Raw genomic sequence first — 22468 nt, 5'->3', positions numbered from 1 at the left:
GTCTGTTTGCACCGGGCAACGCATTCTTCAAACAACCCTGTAATGTTTCAGCGACCGTCAGCCCGAATCACATCGCTTATTACCCAGGTGATGATTTAGGTGAACCACCTCATCTTCGGACATAACCACGCACAAAGGCTATCGACGGAACTAGACAGCAGCTACGCGGTAAGAAAGTCCCCTTTGCCCCTCACCTACCAAGCGCTAGAAATCAGCCTGCGACTCGTGGTCGAGGGCGTTAGTGGTCAGGCGCGATAAGCTGAAGCTACCAGACCCCTCGAGCGTGGGGTCATCCGGGGACCCAAGGAGCTCAGCCCCGCATTCCGCATTCCTCCCGTTCGTCAGCTGCCCTCATTGATACCGTCGTCATCAGGCACCTCAGCATCATACTTTGGTCGCTGGCCTGGGACAGGGTAGGTTAGAAAGCCCAAGCCTCACCTAAAAGTCACAGCGCCTCAGGTTTGTCTGAAAGTTTATGCCGTCTCACCCGATCCGATATTGTTATTGTTGTTTTTTTCCCTTCGTTTATTATCATCCTGCTACTATTCTCTTGCCCCGTACTTATCTTGGCTCTACCCAGTTCGGAACGCCAAAAGAAACACCCATAGGTTATCGCGATTGCGCTATCGTGATAACACCACTCGCCGTAGCGAATAGCGCCTAGATACCTATACCTACACTCTATACCCCGACGAGCGACAGTTTAATTCGAGAGGTCTCAAGGGAAAAACAACACCGTCAGCCATGTTTGACATATTTCCCAAGATCCTCTCGTCCATCGCCTCCTTCCTCTTTCCCCTCTTTGCCTCGTACAAGGCTCTCAAGACCTCGGACCCCGCGCAGCTGACACCATGGCTCATGTACTGGTCGGTATTATCGTGCGCTCTGCTGGTTGAGTCGTGGTTCGAGTTCATCCTCGTCTGGGTGCCCTTTTACGCCTATATACGACTGCTCTTCCTGCTCTATCTAGTCCTTCCCCAGACCCAGGGCGCCCGCCACCTGTACGAGACCTACCTGCACCCGTACCTCGAAGACAACGAAACCCAGATCGAGGACTTTATCGCCAGCGCGCACGACCGCCTCAAGGCTGCCGGCATGGCCTACCTCAAACAAGCCATCGAGATGCTCAAGACCAAGGTTCTGGGCATGCCACCCACCCGCGAAGAAGAGCAGGGCGCCGACGTCCGCGCCAAGGAGGCGCCGCAGACCTATACGCAGTCGCTGCTCGCTAGGTTCAGCGTGCCGACGGCCAAATGGGGCAACGTGGGAGGTTCGGCCACGGGCGCCGGCCAGGACTTTTACAACATGCTGGCGGGAGCTGTCAGCGCTGCCACTGGAGTCAGCGCTCTTGGATCTGCCGGCGCAGGCGCATACGGCGGTGCCAAGAGGGATGCAGATATGCCGACCAGTGGCAACTTGATTCCAGACAACATTCGAGGAGCGGGTGAGAAGATGAACTTTATCGCAAACCAGCGGGAGAAACTCTCGTTCTTGATGACAGCACTGGAGAAGGAGGCTAATCAGCTGGAAAAATCCGAGCAGGAGCGTCAGGCAGCAGGAGCGGAGCAGAGGCTTCCGAGCATGAGCCTTGACGGAGGCGAGGGACACGCTTCAGGTACATCTAGGCCGCCTAGCGGGCAGAGCATGTGGAGCGCTCTCAGCAAAAGTCGAAGTGAGGTCGACTTTGAAAAGATCGAGGCCGAGAGCGGAGCCGAGGAAGATTTGGAGGAGGAGGTGAGGCAGAGAAGGCCTCCGACGGATCGAAGCGCCAGTGGTAAGGGTCCTTGGAGTTTCTTGGGTTGGGGTAGTACCACCGGCGCGGATACGCCTACGCCTTCACACCCTCAAACGCCCTCAAACGAGTTTGCGAAATAGTACTACTAGAACTTTGACCGGGGCAATGTATCCGCTCCCGGTTACGAGGTCATCATGGTTGGGGTCAGGAATAGGGGCGTTGGGAGTTTTATGCTTACACCATTCATTTCTACCACTGTCGACTTGCTGGACGCTTGACTGTAACATGCAGTGAGGAAGGCAGCAGCGACTTTACTGATCAATACTGAGAAGAGGGCTGCACTATCATGTGCGCTTGTATCATTATTCTATGATGACCAGCTTCGTCTATCGTCCGCGCCGAACCGGACTAATTGCGTGCACCAAGGGCCAACTCCATATGCGTGACGCCTTGTGCCGTTGTTGATACCTCCATTTGCTGGATAAATGTTCCCATATGTAATCCTCCGTATCGTACATGTTCCACTTGGTGTGTATTTCACATGCTCAAGATCCCAGTCTTGATCATTGGCGCAAAGATGCTCTTGATGAAAGATCCTCTAGTCATTAATTCGTCTTTTTGAATGGGTATCGCACCTCGTCGTCTTTCCGCAGCCAGATTTGCTTCTTCTTCTTGGTCGTCACATGCTCGACCCAGACCTGCTGCGCATGAGACTTCATGAATTTGCGAATAAAGCGTGGGTCCCATAGTTCCGAAGCAATACCCAGGTCCTTGCAGCACCGCATCAAAGCATTGGATTTGCATCCTTCGGCTGCCGTCGAGATTCCGTCCTCGTTGAAATACTGCATCTCTCCTCGTGCTTGGCCGATAAACCTAGACGGATCCATATTTAGTATGCCTTTGTTGTCATGGTAATATCGAAACATGTCAAGGAGGAGCTTCTCACCTTCCATGGGCAATCAATGCGTAATCCCTATACACGAGCCTGTCCTGGATCTGCAAATCTCCTCTAGGCGCCAAACCCCATCCTCCTGGGCCAAAGGCGGCGTTTAGCACTCTCCGGTACTTGATCTCGGGCAGGTAGAGGATGCCGTCGGGCTTGACCTCGATATCGTCGGCGTCGAGCGGCGCTTGCAGGACCGTTGCGACTTCGGGGCCAAAGGTTGCCGTGCCCAGACCGTGAAATGACGAGGACCAGTCAATGGGCGCGCCTGCAGGGTCGCTTCGCGCCGACGAGGGCACGTCTGGTAGTGGTTCACCAGATACTTGAGGTACGGGAGTGTGGGAGCCCGGCGCGCCAGCGGGAGGCGAGGTGGGCGCTGCTGAGGCGGCGGCTGCGGCTGGCTTGGCGGCTGCTGGAGATGCTCGAGATGTAGTCGCCGAGGTTGCAGGTCTCGAAGAGGTTTTTGAAGGGATGGCGGCGGGCCGCGAGGCTGTAGAGGTGGGAGCTGTTTTTGTTTTCGCAGCAGATACAAATGTTCTCGAGGGTCGCGATGCAAGTCTGATTTGTCTGCCGGCGAGTCGCAGTGGTATCGAGGCTGTAGAAGCCATTTTGACTTATTCTAAGGAGAAGAAAATGGGAACAGAAAAAAAAAAGAATGGCGGCAATGTAGGAAAATGAGAGGGGAAGTACGAGGCGATTCTCAAATCCAGGCGTTGAAAGGTATTCACGATAGGAAATTTTGGTGACGGCATCTGCCTTGTAATGCCAAAGCTAGCAGCAGGGTCGTGCACAGCCCAGGCACCGTGGCCGGGCCAATGCGGGCCGAGATCTGTGTTCATTTAGCGCTCTAGTGGGCGCCAAGCACTGAGCTCGCCCCATGCGTAGCATTGGAGAGACTGAAATTGCTGCCAAACCAGTCGTTGGAGTATCATGATGCTAATGACTTTGACATGTTATGAGGAGAAATGGGAATTGATTTGTTGTTTTGTACAAGATTTGGATTTTGAAAGGCGCGGCATCTATGCATCCTTTGTAGACGTCCGCTCGTCGTTGTTATTTCTCTTCCAACATTCTTTGAATATCTCCATCTGAGTAACTCGGGTGTAAGCTGAATTGCATTTACAAGAGCAGCCAGGTCAATGTTGGACGACTAGGGGAGTATATACACTCACCTCTTTTTTGCAAGCTCGCCAGTCCTTCTTTTCAAAATAACAATCAGTCATTTTCATGTTCTCATCTATACAGTCGAGAGTGTAAGTTCATCTCAAAGCTCATATTCAGCTTCCCTAGCAAAAGAAGCCGGGGTTCCATTGAACTGGTTTTCGTACCTGCGCATCCGGTGCTGAAGATCCGCTTGTCCCTGCATATCGCCACGTTGATCCATCAGCCTTTTGACATTTGGGCGGCAAGTTTGCTTGCCTGCAGAGATTCTGCAAAAGATAAATTTGCAGCTTACCACTCATCAGGCTCGTCATCATCAACTGCAGCCGCAGCCTGTTGCTTGCTCTCTTCGTTGGACATGGTTGTGGTGTATCAGAATGGGGTGAAGGTGATTCGGGTACCGAAAACAAGAGCGCGGCTTGTCTATTGTTAGCGGGCTTTGGGGCGGCCCCAGTCATTATTCTTTTTGCCGTTGAGGTCCGCGGGCTTCCGCTGTGGATTCACCTCAGCCAGGCCGAGCTGTTGGGGATTCCCATCGTTGAGAGAATAGACGGCGCAGATCAGCTGGACATGAGAATTGGTTTCCATTGCGCAATTTAGCCAATTGGTTCATATTCACATTTGACTGATCGTACTTTTGAAATTTTCGGTTTTCTCTTTTCTCACCGCACATACTCGCCTCTCAGACGTCCATACTCGCCCAATTGGCCGCGTGCTGACCATGGCGCCTCGGAAGCTCAACGTGCTCGTATATACGGGTACGGGCACGACAGTAGAGTCCGTCAAACATGCCATTTACACACTGCGCCGCCTGCTAGCACCCAACTACTATGCTGTCATACCCATCAACGAGACCGCCCTGCTCAAGGAGCCGTGGCCCTCGACCTGCGCATTGCTCGTCTTTCCGGGCGGCGCAGACCTCGGTTACTGCCGCGTCCTCAACGGCGCCGGGAATGCCATTATAGCGCAGTATGTGCGTAGGGGAGGCGCATATCTTGGATTTTGCGCCGGCGGGTACTACGGAAGCAAGAAGTGCGAGTTCGAAGTCGGTAATCGTGGCATGGAAGTGGTAGGCCCGAGGGAACTGGCCTTTTTTCCAGGAATCTGCCGAGGTGGTGCATTCAAAGGCTTTCAGTATCACAGCGAAAAGGGCGCCAGGGTGGCCAGGTTGAGAGTTGATCGGGATGCTTTCAAGGAGGCTGGCGCTCTCCCCGACGAGGTGCTCTCCTACTACAACGGGGGTGGTGTCTTTGTGCCCCCGTCGAATGGAACCGACGAATATCAGGTTCTTGCCAGCTATGCTGACGAGATAGCCGTCGATGGTGGCGAAAAGAAGGCGGCGTTGGTATATTGCAAAGTGGGCATGGGATCTGCTCTGCTCACGGGACCGCACCCGGAATTTGCACCGGCCAATTTGAGTCCGCAGAACGATGTTCCGGGTTACGATGATTTGATTGCCACTCTCAAGGCAGCGGACAAGGACCGCGCTACATTTCTCAAGGCCTGTCTCGTCAAGCTCGGGCTTGAGGTTAACCAAGAGACCACTGGTGTTCCCTCGCTCTCGCGCATGCACCTCTCCGCTTTCAACAGCAGCGATGTAGACGACTTGCTGCACGGCTTGGAAGAAGCCATTACGAGAGAAGACGGCGAAGAGTACATTAAAGGAGAACACGATACCTTTCACCTCGAGAAACCGGATACAAAGTGGAACATGGAAGCTCTCAAGCGGACGCTCTCGCACGACAACCAACCTGCCAATGGCGAAGGCATCATTGACTATTCCACAATCACCAAACGCGTCTTGATCCACGACGAGACGTGGCCCGACACCAAGGAGACGCCCTACTTTAACCACCATGTCTTTTACTCGGGTCTCAAGTCGTACCGCGAGATTGACAGAGAGGCCCGGACCTGGGGTGACCAGTTCATGTACGGTGAGGTGGTTACGAGCACAAACACCCTGCTGGAGAAGAATTACAAGCTGCTCTCCCAGCTACCGACAGGCTTCACGCTTGCCGCCACAACGCAGATCGCCGGCCGCGGCCGTGGCAACAATGTCTGGGTCGCTCCCGCGGGCTCCCTCATCATGTCGACCGTCATCAACCACCCGGCGCACCTGGCCGCGAGCCGGCCCATTGTCTTTATCCAGTACCTCGCCGCCGTGGCCATTGTCGAGGCCGTCAAGAGCTACGACAAGGGCTACGACAAGTTGCCGGTAAAGCTCAAGTGGCCCAACGACATTTACGCGCTGGATCCGCGCCATGCCGGCGATGATGCACCTCAGTACGTCAAGATTGGCGGTATTCTAAGTAACTGCGCCTACTCGGCCGGATCGTACCAGATTGTCCTTGGCATTGGCATCAACACCACCAATGGCCGGCCTACAACTTCGCTGGACGCTTTGCTGCCCAGTCATCTGCCACCCTTTAGGATCGAAAGGCTAATTGCCAGGATTCTCACCCGGCTCGAGGTTCTCTATGGCGAATTTGTGCGAACAGGCTTCAGCACCGAGATGGAACGAAAATACTACACACACTGGCTTCACGGCCGGCAGATAGTGACCCTCGAGGCCGAGGGCGGCGTCAGGGCTAGGATTGTTGGTATCACCAGAGACTGGGGCATGTTGATGGCAGAGGAACTGAACAGTGACGACAAGCCGACGGGTAAGATGTGGGCACTCCAGAGTGATGAAAACAGTTTCGACTTTTTCAAGGGATTGGTGCGGCGGAAAGTATGATGAGAAGCTTTTTCTGCTCTTTGCATAATGAATATAAAACCAAATGTAGTATATCAGGACTAGAAAAGCAACCTAGACATGCGCCATTCGACAATAAAGCTTTGCAGCTATTTCAAGACGTTGGAAATTCGACTTGTCCAAGTGAAACGCACAGTAACGAAATCATTACGAGATTGAAAGATGATTTTGAATCATGGAGTAACGTCGGTACTCTCAATACATTACAATTTCCCAATATTTTACACTGATCCCTCCTTTTGTTTTCCGTGACCATGTTACATTCGTCAACTTATCATTTTCTCTTCTTTGATCCCTCCTTCTTAGGGGCGACGTCTTGTTTCTGAGCAGCCAGCTCTGCCTTCAACTCTTGGACTTGAGTAGTCAGCTCCTTGAGCATGCGCAACATTTCCATCTCATTCGCGTTGACTTGGTTCCACAGCTGCGTCTGCTGCTCCGGCTGCGCATGAGGAAGTACTGGGGGCTGCGGTTTAGGAGCTTCAATTACTTTGCCATTGCCGCTAGATGGTGCTGATGCTGGCGGAGGCTGAGAAATTCCATTGGCAAGTATCTTGGCATCTCTTGCCGGCCTTCTCGACTTTAGCACCAGGTCTTTTGGGACTTGCCAGCCGTCGCCCTTGGGAGGCTGGCGGCCAAACTTGGGAACTCGGCTTCCGCCACTGGTGTGCTTGTTGAGGGCCTGGACTGGGCGCTCTTCAACACCATTCACGGTCCAGAAGCGCAGGCTATCAAACTGGTGTGCGCGACGGCCGTGCTGCCATTCCTCCCAACGCTCAAGCACGCAGATGGCAACCATGATTGGAGCATGGGTGAGTTTGAGAAGCACGATGCGAATTTGCTCGGCAGTCTCGTCGCGCAAGAAAAATAGGAAAGGCTGGGTGAGAACTGGTGCAAGGTTCTGAACCAAGTTAGAAACGTTGTCGCAACGACAGAGAATGATTGGAATTCACAACTCACCAGAGGCATGAAAAAGTAGGTGAGCTTGTCCGAGTTGGAGGCCTCGAGAACATAAACGGAGTACACGTATAGATATTCTTCACGGCTAGAGTCAAGTACCTGGCGGAGACTGTTGCTGATGTGGGCCATCATACTCGTGATCAACAACTGGTTGGTCAAACAGACAACTGTGGACTAGATTAGTTTTTGCTGTGACTCGCTCACATAAAGACGAACGAAGAAATCAAGACAATCGTGAAAAAATCCAGGCACTTACAAAGGACCATGACCGGTAGACCCAGGTATGGGGAAATCTGAGGAGCAACATCGAATCCGGCAACACCAGCACCAAAGAAGACCTTGAGAGTGGTAATGAAGAGTTTGTCGATGGGAAAGTGACCTCTTGCAAGTAGGAAAAAGGTGGTGACAAAGCCAAAGTGAATGATGAGTACAAAACCCAGGAAGCGAACAAATTGCTTGCCCATCTCCTTGAGGCAGGGGACGAGGGTGCCATAGTACTTGTTCAAGCTCATTAAACTGAATAAGCGAGGAGTCAAGAACAAGCTGAGCAGGGCCAATACCGCGAATGCGATATCATCCCTGACAGGGGAATGGCCAATCACTGTGCCAATCATGCGTAGCACGAAAAATGTCATTCCAATGCAAATGATGCCTATATCCCACAAGTTCCAGATATCCGTGCTGAAGAAATGGGCACCATTTTCGACGAATTGGTTCCATTCTTGAAGAGTAAAGCCTGCCATGAAGGCATAGAACACAATCTCCCAGGGGGTGACGTAACCCTGAACTCGCTCCAAGCTGACAATAAGAAAGAGACCGAGAAGCATGAGAAAGAACATCATTTCAAATGCCTTCATGTACCTCGGCACGCGGAGACGCGTCCAGGGATCGGTACCCTCTGGTCCCTTTATGAGATGGCGTATGAGGGTTCTGCCCTGGGCCTCGCTGCGCCGATAGATGCGTGGCTTCTTGATCGATCGAGCTGTCAAGGCGTCCCAGAATACAACATCACCGCGCCAGATGGCATCAATCAGGTCCTGGACTATACGCTGTGACAAGAACTTTTTGGCATTCGACACTGCGGCAATCTCCAGGGTGTTGAGGTCCACGAAAGGTCTCGAAAATGCTGAAGGCTCATTATCGCTGCACTCTTGGCGTTGGCTCGTATAGGTTGCGCTCGAGGCACGAGACTGGGCGGCGCTGCTGTTGCCAGTAGTTCGCCCCGGAAGCAGAGCGGTACGCTCGTGTGGCAGAGCTGGGAGGCCCCTTGTGGTCGAACGGACAGAGCCATTCTCAATGTGATGTGCTGCGGCGTAGGCAGCCTCTTCGTCTTCATCGTGAGGTGCAAAGGAACCATCGCTGCGAAGTTCGAATAGCAAGTAGTCCAAAGTGTCTCGCTCGGACAATGTCAGAACAAACTGCCATGCAATAAGTTCGCAGGCGAGGCCACGCGAAGAATTGATACCACAATCATCATCTGATTCAATGGCCACGAAATGGCCCTTGAGTGCAAGCAGAGCAGCGACCAACGCCGGGTGATGTACCGAGGTTGAGAGATGGTCAATAAACGGCTGAATAGTCTTGATGTGCTTGCTACTGCGCAAGTCGTCCCAGCTCAGGGGTGATTGGACGGCATCAATGATGCAGCTGCCAAGATGTCAATATTTGCTTGGTATCCGCTGTTGAGGCGGATATAGATTGCTAGATGGAGTATCAGACATACAGTGACAGCTTCCGGGCGAGCTCTCCAAAGCTCTCATCGTCCCTGATCTCGGGCACGACAAGGCTCGTCCCGTTGGATGAGGTTCCGGCGGTTCCCATCCTGACTTGCCTCGACTTGGACTTGGCCTGATGGATATCCGGTATAATTAGCAGAATATCCAAGGCAGAGTGTTTCGAGAAACAAGACAAAGGCAAAGTAGTGGAATCAGCCACGACTTGCCACGGCAAAATAAACACAAACTTATTACCAATTTGAATTTTTTCTCGTTGCTGACTTCATATGAATCGAATCGGTCTGCGGCGTTCCTTGCAGGGGTAGCGCTGCCACTCGGTGATCCGTGTTCTGGATGATCCTCATTCATTTTCGTAATATGGCATCCACTTCAATCCATAAATATCCACTGTCGTCCAGTTAGGTATAGGTGGGGAAGTGATGCTCACCGTATTTAAAAGAGTTGAAAAAGAAAGAACAGCTGTTTGAAGGTGCTGTCAACTGTAGAATGAGTACATAGGAATATACAATAGGCACGGATTGAGTTTGTCTTGTTATTGTTGTAGTATACCATCTTGTCAGGAAGAAACAGTCCAAGATCTGCAGAGGAAAAGCTTGGCGGAAATATGATCAATCGAGACTGGACATTGGTGGTTAGCTCACAAAATAGGGGACCTCGTTCCTGCCAAGAGGCGCGAGAGAGCTCAGCTCATCCGAATTCCGCACTATCGTCTACTTAGTCGCCGTGCCGTCAGCGCGTCTCTACCTTGTTAGAGGAAGGCGTCAACTTGCGCGCGTGCGCAACAGCAGCTGGCAATTTCAAATCGTCTTTCAACTCGGGCTGCGGCTTCAATTTGCCTTGTCGGTCGGTGATTTCCCATGAGTGCGCTGGCTTGAGTGGTTGTTGTCACTTGCCAAGAAAGTGCAATGTGGCGCTTCTGATGCATAGCCCACCGACTTTGTAGTGACAACTCACACGAGATCCATAACGGCGAGTTTTCGCAAATTCATTCGACATGACAAACTGTAGACTGTCGGTAAGCAATCCGAGAAGCCACAAAGGGCTGAAAAAGAGGTGGAAATCCTCCTGTTGGTGAAACATTATTGTGTCGGTCCAATATCTAATGGCTTCTTCTGTGGTTCAAACTCGGTGCGGTGACGATGAGATTTTGATCTTCACACAGACCAGGGCCAAGATGGAATATAATGGAAATGGGTCCAGATGTGTTATACTATAGGTATTATACTCATCAAAGCCAAGGCCAAGAATGGTCCGTGTTTGGAAGAAAAAGATATCAAAGCCTTGAGATATGCAACCCCGTACTGCATCTTGAGGCACAAAATCGAGTCGCGATTCACTGTTTTTGATGTTTCCCCTGACAAAATGTGCTAACAGTTTTTGTCTTAACTCAGTTCGCTAGCCGCTCAACCGGCCCTCGGCCAGGGCCGTCGAATGAGGGATGGGCCCATTTAAATCAGGGACGTGGCTGCTTGTCAATAAACTGTCAAACTTTATTTCATCAGGCCTGAACGTGTCGTGGTTTTCCGGTCTACGCGTCAATTCCGTCGAGGCGCGTGGGCACGTGTTTATTCTCCTCTGTTCTGCCACTCAGACACCACGCCCAAGAGACGCCCAAGAGACACTTGAATGTGCAGACTGCGGTCTTGGGAGTAGTCTCGTATTCACGGCCTTTTTCTACAGACTTGTCGGAGAGAAAGATGCCTTTGCGACCAGTGCAGCTCTTGATTATGAAATCAGTCTTCGATGCTCTAAACAAGATGAAGGAAATCAATGTATGTTGTTGCTTTTTGTCTTGAAATATTAAAAATAAAATAAAGTAGATATGTTCAAGAACTATGGAACAATAATGATTCATGTACACTGAATGTAGACTTTTCAGAGCCTTTGCACACTTTTAGCTCGTCCCACGACGTGGGCGCTCTACCACGTGGATTGATTAAACTTCATGGTGCTGTTGCAGCTTAAATGATGCACCCCCAACAACCTCGAAACTCGTCGCATTCATGACCTGGCCGTTGAGCGTAAACACGGAGGTATCAGTAGATGTAAGCAGCGGCATCGGAAGCGTGACTGTGCCCATGGTGCCCGCCGGGGCTTCGACCTCCATCGTCAAGAGACCATCACAGCTAAACTTCCACTCCACATGGACCTGTCGTCCCCCCACCAGCGGCACACGGCCCCTCGCCGACTTGAGTCCCAGCGTCACGGGAGCAATGCTGAACTCGGACCAGCCCGGACGCGTTGGCATGGCACCGAGCACGTACTTGGTCAGCTCGGCCGTGGGACCCGCGGACCAGCCGTGGCAGAAGCTCGTAGTGAGCCCCAAGCCTGGTCTTCCCTCCTCGTCCAGCGTCTCCCAGAACGTGCCGGTATAGTTGGCATTGGTGGTGTCGGCCATTGGCGCCCACAAGCCATGCAGGAGGTCGAGTGCAGCGTCGCTATTGTTCGAGGCCAGCGCGGCGCGGAGGTGGTATGCCGAGGCATAAGGGCTCATGTACGGCTGAAAACCCGAGGCAATCATTCCACTCGAGAATGCCATGGATCCTGCCGGTCTCGCGAGATCTTTGGACAAGGTTGAAAGGATGGTCTCGGACGAGTGGCTGGAATTCCTATTCACCTGTGCCAAGATGGCAATGGCGTTGGAGTCCTGGCCGAAACCGTCGGTATAAGCGTCGGAAAAGTAGTAGGCTTGGAGATGATCGCTCCAGAGTTGACTGTCAATGGCATCGCGCAGCGCATCAAGTCGCTTCTCATATACGCTGGCGTCTATACCACCATCTGCGATGAGTGTCAATGACTCTTGCAAGGCATAGGCATACAAGACATTGAACTTGGCCGACACGCCGGCTTGGGATGGATCGTAATAGTTCCAGTCGCCGGCAAAGGAAGACTCGGACACATTGAACAGCCCATTCTCGAGTACCTGGGAGTCGGCCCAATCCAGCATCTGTTGCACCTTGGTGGCCCACTTCTCTGCAAACTCGACGTCGCCAGTGTGCATGTAGGTCGCAGCGACGGCAGTGACAAAGTTGAACGAGTATCCGATGAGCCCAGTTACACTGACGTTGAGCTGCTGGTCAAGAGGCTCTTGTTGGATCTTGGCGGTGGGTATAAAGAAGCCAGGAGAGGCTTGGTACGACCCAAGCAGATCGAGCGATCCGAGAATAAAGTCGAGGCCGTGAGTGCTTACCAGGGCCGAGCCGCCAGCAATATCGAGATCTCCAGAATAGGCGATGCGGTCACGACGCGAGCCATCAACTATGGTGCTTGCTGGGTTAGTGCCCATGAAGAAGTCTGCCAGGAACGACGTGTCGGTCAAAGAGTGAGAATAGATTTCCTGCCCATCTGTCGTATCCGCGGACAGGTCCTTGAATAGTGCTTGATGACCGAATGATGCTCCGAGTCCGAAAGAACCATAGAAACTAGTAGTCTGCGATATCTGTACAACCCGGACACCATTGATGGCGACAGCAATTTCGGTCATTGCGACGGTGACGGCAACAGTGCTCCAGGAGCCGAGGGCAATGGTCGTGTTTTTGGGAAGATCGATGGCTTGGAGAAGAGTATCTTCGCTTGTTGTTCCCGCATGGACCGTGATTTCGCGGCGAGAAACGTCACACGAAAAGTAGATACCAGAATTCAACGTATCGGCAAGCACGAGAAACCCGAACCCGCCTACCAAAGGCTTGACACTGAACTGGAGATTATAAATTGTAAGCTGAGCGGCTGTAGCGGATCCGAGAACCTGAGGGGCAAGGCTGTCAACAAGAGCGCCTTCTGAAGTCACTGTCCAGAACTCTGGAACTGAATTTGCTGGGATTTCAGTCATCTGAATAGTGCGCGCGCCAGCAGTCCAAATGTCATTGATTGTCTCGTCGGAGCTTTCGAATGATCCAGGTACATTGGTCAGAGGAGTTGTATCAATAGTAGGCCAGACTCCTATGTTCTTTAGTGAGAGAGCTCCAGGCGAGCTGAGGTTCAGTTTCTGGTATCTGAAGGCGCCTTGGATAAGAAGATTCGATACTTGCCCAACTTGGCTGACATTGTATCGATTGACCCGGTAAGTGTCCATGGTCGCAGCAAGTGGGAGCGGGCCATCGCTCTGTAGGAATCAGAATCAATGTGAAATCTAGAAATAAAGGTGCTACGCACCATGTATGAATTGAGGGCGGCGCTGGTTTCGCCATACGTGATTTCAAAAGTCGATGTATCGCCCTCCTTGCTGATGACTTCGAAGGATGGAATACCTTCTACGCTCCATCCATAGTCTAGAATCACCACTGCCGGTGAACCATCTGTGGCATTTATGGTGGTAATCTCGGTCGTGCTTGATATGAAGTCTGAGGAGTTGCTCGTGATGGCCAACTGTCGCGGTCTGACGGATCGGGCTTGCGCTAGGGCCAAGAGGGCCAACGACGGGAAAAGTGACTTCAAGAAGGGCATATTTTCTTATCAATCCCCGCTCATGTCCAGCGTGAATCTATACGACAGCAGCAATGACTATATAATGTTCAATTGTCAACCCAAGCGCAAATCCACCATGACGACAAACATGTCCAAGGGGCCGAGGAGACGATAATCCACTCTCCAAGCCTCAAACTTCTAGTTTAGTCCGTAATGACCTTGATTTTGACATGTCTCGATCTTCTGTTGATACCCGAGAAGTGCCGCTCAAAATGTCCTCGATGGCATGGACCTTGGAGGTCCCCTGTTGTGATCGGCATGTCCGCCGCGCACGGCACCGATCTTGGAGAAGAGGGAAAGTTTAATACTAAAAAAAAAAAAAAGGTACGAAGAATTACGAGTCCCGGCTGAACGAATCCGAGAGAACCCATCGCAGAAAGCCGAGTCGTGCCTCGCTGCCCTGACTACCAGCCGGCCCGGCGCTTCTTGGCATGATGGGAAGCCGAGTATATACGAATGGTTTCGTATTCGCTCGGATTCGGATGCGCTCTTCAGACTATAGAGCAAGGCTTAGCGCATACCCGGTGCAAGTGAGCTTCGGAGATTAGGGCCCTGAAATTCCTCTTCCACAATGCATCACAGTTTGTGAGAGGCTCATGTCATTCAATTTGATCATCGATCCCTGCTACCCATGAAAGATCCTCTTGTTGGCGGTTTTCTGGTACTTGTGGTCACCACTATTCTCGGTTATGCTCGTCAATGGCTTGGCAGGATGCACCATACGGACTATCCGCCTACATTATACCGAGTATCTCAACCTTGACTCTTGCGACTCCACAGCTAGCGGATCATATGCAAGTGACTGACTACCAGAAGCGGAAATTTCTGTTAAGTTCTCGGCAAGTAGTAGAAATTACAAGACAATGCTAGCGACAGTTGAGCCACCAAGACAAACAAGCTCCACCGTCCCGAGCGAGTCCGACTAGATAGTTCTAGCCTGCTACGCAGCTCGGTTGATGCCGAGCACTATGCATAGCACTGCCCACGATACCTTACTCAGGCGTCCGTACCTGAAGATGATGGTTTCATGGTGCTATTCGGCCTTTTACGTATGATTAGACTTTTGACACCATGTACAGCCTCATAGTGGCAGCTAACTTATCTCCTCAAATACCTACCGTTGTCGCTCAGAATTGGAAAAGCTTGACGAACTATGCCCTTTCATTAGGTTCTCGCCACAGCTTTTCACGTTATTTTTTTCTATTGTCAATCATCATTATAGTCGTTCATTACATATACTTCATCACTAAACCTGTCATTATACGCAGCATGTCGTCTTCCGGTGATGATAGCGATGCCTTTTTTGCTCTCTACCGATACACGCCATCTCTCGAGGCAGCGGCACTAACAGGAATGCTTTTTTCGATCTTGTCGCTAGCTCATATGGCCAAGCTCTGGAGTACCAAGTCATTTTATTTTGTACCCTTTACCATTGGGGGTATCTGTACGTTTTTTGATGCTTTGCATATTACGGTGCTTTAACGCTGACCGCCTGGTGTCTAGTCGAGGCTGTAGGGTATTTCGGTCGAATCTGGTCACACTTTGACAAGAATGCCATTGGCGGATACGTGATGCAGTCGCTGCTCATCCTCGTAGCACCAGCCTTGTTCGCCGCTTCCGTGTACATGATCCTCGGCCGAACGATGCGAGCTCTTCACGCAGAGCACCACTCTATCATACCCATCCAGTGGCTCACCAAGCTGTTCGTCATTGGCGACGTTGTGTCCTTTTTTGCTCAGGGCGGCGGTGGAGGAATCCAGGCAGCAGGCACCTTGGAACTGTACGAGCTGGGAGAAAAGATTATTCTCGTCGGCCTGTTTGTCCAAATCGTCATGTTTGGCATCTTCATCGTCTGCGCCATTGTCTTTCACCGGCGTGTGGTTCTGCGCCCAACCACAGAGGCAAGGGAGGGCGGCATCCAGTGGAAGAGTTACATGTGGGCTCTCTACTGCGTGAGCTGCCTCATCATGGTGCGCAGTGCCTTTCGCGTGGTAGAATATGCACAAGGAAACGCGGGATTCCTTGTTCGGCGTGAATACTTCTTGTATCTCTTTGATGCAGCGTTGATGCTCGTCACGATGGGAACGTTTTTGGTACAATACGTGGATGACCTGAACCCAGCATCGCGAAAATTCTCAACAATTGTGATGGAGGATCTAGGACAATAAGAGCTGTCATTTATACATCGCATGGAAAATAATCTTAGAGAAATAACACTGGGAAACTTTTGTCTTTTTGCATTCATAGTATTGGCCAGCCCCATTTACTATCCATACTTCCCAAGTCTATGGCTGACTCGAATACTTGAGCTCGATAACATGATCCTCGCCTGACAATTCAGTGTGTACCTGTTCCTTTGCAGCAGCAATTTCAGAATCGTACCCAAGCAGGAGACAATACCAAGTTGTCTCATCTAGGTCAACTGCGTAGGCCTGTCTGGCGGTCATGGTTGTTGAGGCGTCGGTTTTCAAAACCTTTGCACGCGCCGTCTCTGGTGTAGTGCCTCCACTCTTCTCATCGAAAACAAACAACCTGACCCAAGGAGCCTCGATCATTCCCTGGCCACCAAAGTCATAATGCCGCACAAGCGGGCGGCCCGGCTTGAACATTTTGCTAATGGTATTACTGACTGGTTGAAACCCAGGCGTTTGCCAAAACTCCCAGTGGTCTTGGATTTTGTCCCAGTCGAGCATCCAGACAAAAGTTTCCGGATCATTCCTGGAAAATCCCCAGCTAATCCGCCGGATGCCCTTGGCATATGTCTTTCCCGGCGCCGTCTGCTGAACCACCTGTGATTCGAACTCGACAGCTGCTGCAGCATGGTCCAAGGCAAATTCTGGGTTCAACTTGAAGATTGCAATCTCTGTGACGGGCTTGTTCTGTGCTGGTGTGTAGGCGGCAAGTCGCCGGGTGTAGGCAGCCATTTCCTGTGCTGTTGCCCTTGTGTATCTCGCCACCCAGGATTCAGTCAGAAGACGCGCTTGCTTGCAAAGAGTCGACACTTTTGGTATTGATTGATATTTGAAATACTTTGAGGAGGACTGGATCTTCTCCAGTCATGTTGCCTTGACTCATTCATTGCATTGGAATGGGAAAGTACTCGCCATGAGGTTTATGCAGGGCGATGACGGTCTGGGCCATGCAGTGGCATTCGGGTAGTGATGGCCCGAGACTAGCAATTCGTATTCGGAAGGCTCAGAGTGTCGAGAGAAGATGCATAATATTTTTCGTCTATTTGCTGCATCATCCTGGATATCTATACTGCTTCATGCAGATCTGCTACTGAGTCCTGAAATGTCATGGATTGGGTCGGCTAGACGGGCGCCAGCTAATTCCGGTATTCATCAGCCACGGTCAAATGATACATATGTAGGGCTCTGATTCACCGCTAGTAGGTCCAACAAAGTCTTTTTATTTCTACACTGCCTGAATCTCTTTCGCCATAGTGCATCTCGTCGTTGGCCTATCATACATTTGTGGCCGAAAGCTTTCGATATCCCCATTAGCTTGTATTCTGTCCATTTTCACCATCTCTACCTGGAGTGTTATACAGTCCTTGTACGTCTGTTCTTAGCATGAAGGCCAACGTGATGACATACGGGTCTCTGCCCGCCTTCGATGCGGCATATATTCCTGCACTAAATGCAAATTGTATCTTGGTCGTCATCTTCTTGGGATATCTTGCCGTAAACAGATATAAATATTGGGCAAGAACGGTAAGTCTGGTCAAGAAATTGGGAGATTTTTCCGCCTATCTCTACGTTTCCTGGCAAAAAGATGGCTAATTTGCGCATTCTCTCAGCCACATGTGGAACCTCTAGGTTTTGTGTCATTGCCATTCATTGGACCTTGGGTTGGTGCTGTCAGGTTATTACTCAACCCAACAAAGTTGATATACGATGGAATGGCAAAGTCCAAGAACGGACTTTTGCGCATAGCAACGATTCAAGGTGAATACATCTTGGTAACTGATAGGCAAAAGGTTGCCGAGTACCTGAAAGCCCCCGACAGTATTTTGAATGCGCAGGACGGATCGAATGATGTGAGTACTTGAGGCGGCGAAACTGACAAGAGTAGCACACCCGTTTGCAGGTATTGAGCTGATCACGCGTTTTTCACTGTATGCAGCAGCAACAGATTCCGTTCACCATGGGTTATGGGATCGGCCATCGTACTTACCACACGGCAGTTGTACGAGGTCCCATAACGCAGAGCATCAATGATTGGACCCCACTCATGAACGAAGAGTGCGGCTTGGCCCTTGATGACCTGATCCATTGCTCAACTGGTCAGTTGACGGGCAGATGATGGCCAATTGGCTTCTACTAATGATCAACGCAGAGTATGAGCCAATCGCACTGTACGACACTATAGCCATGACGGTTGCACGTATAGCCAACAGAATCTATGTCGGCACCGAGTTTTGTGAGTAGGAGACATTCATGACGCTGCATTGTATCTGGTCTGATAGACGTCCATCTCTCTGGGGCATAGGTCGAAATGAAGAGTTTCTCACAAACGCGGCAGATTATGCTCAAGCTGTAGTGTTGACGGCTGAGCTAATCAGACCCTTTCCAGACTGGCTCAAAAGGTAGCATTCACCCCGTAATGCTTTCAGTATCGGAAAGGCAAACTGAGACGCAATCGTAGAAAGAGAAATTTCTAACAGATTTTTAGTATTCTGATCAGGTTTATGCCAGTGATGCGCCATCGCAAAAAGGGGGAGGACTTTTTGCGAAGCTTTATTCAAGAGAGATTGGATGGAAAACGTAACCGACTTGGACAAAAGCCCACTGATCTCGTCCAGAGACTGATCGATGCTGCGCCTCCGATTGAGAAAACGGTGCCTCAACTTGCGGAACGGGTCATGGCATTGAATGTAGCCTCGATACACACGACTACCATGGTAAGGAGCACACAAGGACTGTAGGTGGGTGAATGGAGAGGGGACAAAAGCTAATACTCCACCATCAAACCCCAGACCTTTACCAGCGCCATGTACAGTCTAGCTGTAGAGCCCGAAAAGTACGCAGAAGTTCTCCGAAACGAAGTGATTGAGAATTTGGAAAATGGGCAGATTACTGCAGCCACTCTGGCAAAGCTTCCGAAAATGGACAGTTTTCTGAGAGAATCTGGAAGATTCAACACCACCGGGCTTAGTAAGAACTTTTGCGCCTTTGAGCATCTTGACATGTCTTATCCACTCGCGACCGACTGCTGACGAGAAGCGCACACAGTGGCAATGCAAAGAAATGCAAGAAAAGAGTTCAAATTCAGTGATGGGACCGTCATCCCGGTGGGGGCAAAGATTGGTGCCGTATCTCGAATTCTGCAACGAGATCCCGAGGTGTTTGAGAACCCCGACGTGTTTGATGGCTTTCGCTTTTACCAGACAGAACCATCAGAGACCAAGCCGAGCACAATGGTGAATACTGGGACCAACTTTCATCTTTTTGGACATGGGCGGCATCCATGGCAAGTCCAGTGTGATCCGAAAAGCCATGTCGGGCAAAGCTAATTAAATTGGGAAACTTAAAAGCCCAGGCCGGTTCCTGGCGGTACACGAGATGAAGATCATGTTTGCCCAGCTTCTGCTGCGCTACGAGTTGAAACTTGCACCTGGCACAAAACCAGAGCCATTCTTCATCGCCACCATGTGCATCCCGGATACAAAGCTCAAGGTACTGTTTAGGAAAAGGTCAAGGTGAAAGAATGTGGTTGCAATGTTCCAGCGTGTATTTCTAGATCTATTCCTACTTGGCTGATTACACTGTTGTACGCTCGGCTGATCATTGAGGCGAAGTGAATTATTTGACAGGCTGTATGCAAAGAGAGACAGAATTCCTTGTTTGAGATTTCCGCTCCGCCTTGATTGTACGTGGTTATCCGCCTAAATACAGTACCGTCTGCAATGATCATCGCGTTTATTAGTGGAGCAGGCGCTCGCTATAGCACCCGAACCCGAGCGAGTACGAGCGAGTACGAGAGGAATCGTGTTTGCGAGGTTTACGAGCCCGTCTTTAGGCTCTCATGCGCTAGAAACCGCCCGCCAAGTTGCTGCACGGCCACAACAAGACCAACGTTCGGTAGATTGGTAGCCAATTAGCGCTGCGTACTCTAGACCTTTGTCGTGATGCTCATATAGAAACGTCTGCAAGTTGTACCAAGTACACAGTATAGTAAAACTCGGATGATTCCCGAGTTCTGCCCTCAGTCTCACTACTTGTGACGCCTAAATCTGCCAGAAATTCCCGAGAATATCGAATTCCAAGTCATTGAATTCGAGTTTGCCGAGTTGACCCTTGAACTCTGATAGGATTCGCAGAAATGATCGCGCCAATGGATGGTGAGCCGATGCTTCGTGCCGCCTCTAGGAGATCGCATCCCAAAAGTCGCAAAGGCTGCAAAACCTGCAAATCGAGAAAGATCAAAGTATGTAAAACGACTAATTATTGTATTCTCATTTTCTTCTCTTCGTATCCTCGACGACAATGACGCTGATTCATCTGTTCAAGTGTGACGAGGCCAAACCCGCCTGTGGCAACTGTATCAAGCATAGTGTGGATTGTGATTTTCTCAGTCTCGACAGTCCCAGGTCAAAGCTGTCCCCTGGCCCTTCTCAGGCGTTGGACATGTCAAGCTTGGAGTTGTTGCACAATTTTACAACGAGGACATATGTGACCCTCTCCGAAAGCCTCATTCTACGAGACTTTTACCGGTTCAGTGCCGTGCAGCGTGGCCTACAATGCGAGTACATCATGAGGACTTTGTTGGCGATATCGGCATTGCATCTCGCGCATCACAATGTCGAAAGGCGGGATCATTACCAATCGCTGGGGATGGCGCAACACCAGATTGCCACAAGAGATGCCAGTAATTATGCTCCAGAACACCGTGCTTTCCTTCGTGATATTGATAGAAATGGCTAACCTCGACTTGCAGTGGCACTCATAACAGACCCAAGTCCCGAAACTGCAGAGTCACTTTTTCTCTTTTCAACCCTCACCATTTACTTTGCCCTGGCGTGTCCACGAAAAGATGATGGTCCACTGTTTATTGAAGAAAGCGGATTTCCCGAGTGGATGTTCTTGCTCCAGGGTACGCGGGCATTCATGAGCATTGCGGGGGATCAAAGCAATCGCCTCATGGCGCCTCTTTTGAACCATGGTGCCGATCGTTGGTTCGCGCGACAGGCTGGTCCAGATTCTTCCCTAGACGTTGCGAATCGGCACTTGACTGGCATGCGCTCCATGATTGAGCTCCGCCAGTCGGACGCAAAGCTGCGCAACATTTACGTTCGGGCAATCGACGAGCTGCAAAAGTCATTCTCCATTCTCGATCGAATAGGATGTGAGCCGTGTGATCTGACTGACGCATTCGTGTGGATCTTTGAGGTTGCCGAGGACCTGCTCCCTTTGTTGAGAGTGCCAACGCAGGAGGCTGTGGCGATATTTGCCTTTTTTGCCGTATTACTGAAACGAATGGAAAAGCACTGGTATCTTCACGGATGGGCAGACCATTTGATTGCCAAATCATACCATTTATTAGATGAGGAGCACAGGCTCTGGATACAATGGCCGTTGCAGGAGACGGGTTGGATACCTTAGGTGATTTATTAGAACAAGATGGAACATTGAGTCAGGTTTCTATACAATCAAGACTTGTGCAGCTCTATATTTTGTTTGTTCTAATCTAATTGGGAAATATATCAATTTATTGGCCATCATATTCCTCGTCATTCTTCCGAACAAAGCTCCAATTCATTACTACCTGGCCGTACCTCAATGTCATCGATATACCAGACCAGAAAGATGACCATTACCGCAGTCATTAGCAAGGCATCAAACACGTATAGAAATACTTCGTGAGAGATGAGATACCCGTCGTTGCCCTGCAGATACTCCATGACGCGGAAAATGCTCCGGACGAGGATCAGGGCGCTGACTGCGTACAAGACATTGAGGTGGCGTTTCCAGTTGACAGGCGCGGGCGCCGATGCGAAAATGGCAGAGCGCGCAAAGCGGTACTGGAAAATGACTGCCGTGACCATGAAGAACCCAAACACGACAATCTGAACAAAGAGTCCGGCAATAATGATTTTTTCGCCAATATGAAAGAGCTCCCGGGTGCCCGCGGCTTGGATGCCACCTCCGCCCGCCTGCAGGGAAAACGAGATGACATCGCTTATGACAAAGACTCGGGTGACCCATGCAATGGGAATCAGGGAGAGCTCTTCGGCTCGTAGAGTACGAATCAAACGTCCGAGGATCATGTAAATGGAGGCGGCAAAGAGGGCTGGCGCGACGAGAATCAGAATCGCTTGAATGACGAAACCACCAATCGAGAGCGTATCGAAGTGAGACCATATGCGACCGGCATAGCCGATTAGTTCAACTGCGAAATCACTGTTAGCACACACTATAGATTTTAATCTCCAATTGGGCCAGCTTACAAAATCCGCCGACGGTGAACGCTGTGAAATAATACGATCGGTGCCGTTGGATGCGAGCAACGTGAAGGGAGGAGAGGATCGCAAAGACCACCACAAACACAATGGCTGCTGGCAGTGATGGCGTGTAACGGTAAAGTTTAAAGTCAAAGGCACCGGCGGCAGCAGCAGCAGCAGCTTGGGCATCGGTGCTGTTGTTCTGGCTAGCCATGGTTTGAATGGGAAACGAATGTCTAGGTGAACTCTATCGTCTGTTGTAATTGAGAAC

General features: G+C 50.8%; 10 protein-coding genes across 10 annotated transcripts; 5 read left to right on the top strand and 5 right to left on the bottom strand.

Annotated features, from left to right (window-relative positions):
* Positions 1-744: 744 nt before the first annotated feature.
* PFICI_10039 (uncharacterized protein) lies at positions 745-1875 on the top strand (the record flags this gene model as incomplete). Its single annotated transcript, XM_007838620.1, has 1 exon — positions 745-1875. The coding sequence occupies one exon, from the start codon at positions 745-747 to the stop codon at positions 1873-1875; it is 1131 nt and encodes a 376-aa protein (XP_007836811.1).
* A 465-nt stretch (positions 1876-2340) lies between these two features.
* On the bottom strand, positions 2341-3286 carry PFICI_10038 (uncharacterized protein; the record flags this gene model as incomplete). Its single annotated transcript, XM_007838619.1, has 2 exons — positions 2341-2608; positions 2682-3286. 2 exons carry the CDS (start codon positions 3284-3286, stop codon positions 2341-2343), a joined length of 873 nt encoding a protein of 290 aa, XP_007836810.1.
* A 1274-nt stretch (positions 3287-4560) lies between these two features.
* Positions 4561-6576, top strand: PFICI_10037 (uncharacterized protein; the record flags this gene model as incomplete). The annotated part of the gene is made up of 1 exon (XM_007838618.1): positions 4561-6576. One exon carries the CDS (start codon positions 4561-4563, stop codon positions 6574-6576), a length of 2016 nt encoding a protein of 671 aa, XP_007836809.1.
* A 292-nt stretch (positions 6577-6868) lies between these two features.
* Positions 6869-9372, bottom strand: PFICI_10036 (uncharacterized protein; the record flags this gene model as incomplete). The annotated part of the gene is made up of 4 exons (XM_007838617.1): positions 6869-7492; positions 7552-7718; positions 7808-9198; positions 9275-9372. The coding sequence occupies 4 exons, from the start codon at positions 9370-9372 to the stop codon at positions 6869-6871; spliced, it is 2280 nt and encodes a 759-aa protein (XP_007836808.1).
* Positions 9373-11223: 1851 nt separating this feature from the next.
* On the bottom strand, positions 11224-13730 carry PFICI_10035 (uncharacterized protein; the record flags this gene model as incomplete). The annotated part of the gene is made up of 2 exons (XM_007838616.1): positions 11224-13389; positions 13440-13730. 2 exons carry the CDS (start codon positions 13728-13730, stop codon positions 11224-11226), a joined length of 2457 nt encoding a protein of 818 aa, XP_007836807.1.
* A 1290-nt stretch (positions 13731-15020) lies between these two features.
* PFICI_10034 (uncharacterized protein) lies at positions 15021-15919 on the top strand (the record flags this gene model as incomplete). Its single annotated transcript, XM_007838615.1, has 2 exons — positions 15021-15195; positions 15255-15919. 2 exons carry the CDS (start codon positions 15021-15023, stop codon positions 15917-15919), a joined length of 840 nt encoding a protein of 279 aa, XP_007836806.1.
* A 117-nt stretch (positions 15920-16036) lies between these two features.
* PFICI_10033 (uncharacterized protein) lies at positions 16037-16675 on the bottom strand (the record flags this gene model as incomplete). The annotated part of the gene is made up of 1 exon (XM_007838614.1): positions 16037-16675. The coding sequence occupies one exon, from the start codon at positions 16673-16675 to the stop codon at positions 16037-16039; it is 639 nt and encodes a 212-aa protein (XP_007836805.1).
* Positions 16676-17655: 980 nt separating this feature from the next.
* Positions 17656-19459, top strand: PFICI_10032 (uncharacterized protein; the record flags this gene model as incomplete). The annotated part of the gene is made up of 8 exons (XM_007838613.1): positions 17656-17793; positions 17880-18039; positions 18093-18176; positions 18246-18342; positions 18429-18657; positions 18733-18910; positions 18989-19237; positions 19296-19459. The coding sequence occupies 8 exons, from the start codon at positions 17656-17658 to the stop codon at positions 19457-19459; spliced, it is 1299 nt and encodes a 432-aa protein (XP_007836804.1).
* A 783-nt stretch (positions 19460-20242) lies between these two features.
* PFICI_10031 (uncharacterized protein) lies at positions 20243-21358 on the top strand (the record flags this gene model as incomplete). The annotated part of the gene is made up of 2 exons (XM_007838612.1): positions 20243-20624; positions 20694-21358. 2 exons carry the CDS (start codon positions 20243-20245, stop codon positions 21356-21358), a joined length of 1047 nt encoding a protein of 348 aa, XP_007836803.1.
* Positions 21359-21486: 128 nt separating this feature from the next.
* On the bottom strand, positions 21487-22411 carry PFICI_10030 (uncharacterized protein; the record flags this gene model as incomplete). Its single annotated transcript, XM_007838611.1, has 2 exons — positions 21487-22145; positions 22204-22411. 2 exons carry the CDS (start codon positions 22409-22411, stop codon positions 21487-21489), a joined length of 867 nt encoding a protein of 288 aa, XP_007836802.1.
* Between the last annotated feature and the right edge of the window lie 57 nt (positions 22412-22468).

The sequence above is a fragment of the Pestalotiopsis fici genome, assembly GCF_000516985.1.
Source record: "Pestalotiopsis fici W106-1 unplaced genomic scaffold PFICI_Scf_7, whole genome shotgun sequence".
Lineage (NCBI taxonomy): Eukaryota > Fungi > Ascomycota > Sordariomycetes > Amphisphaeriales > Sporocadaceae > Pestalotiopsis > Pestalotiopsis fici.
Note: the sequence above shows the minus strand (reverse complement) of the source record. Positions and strands in the feature narration are given on the sequence as shown.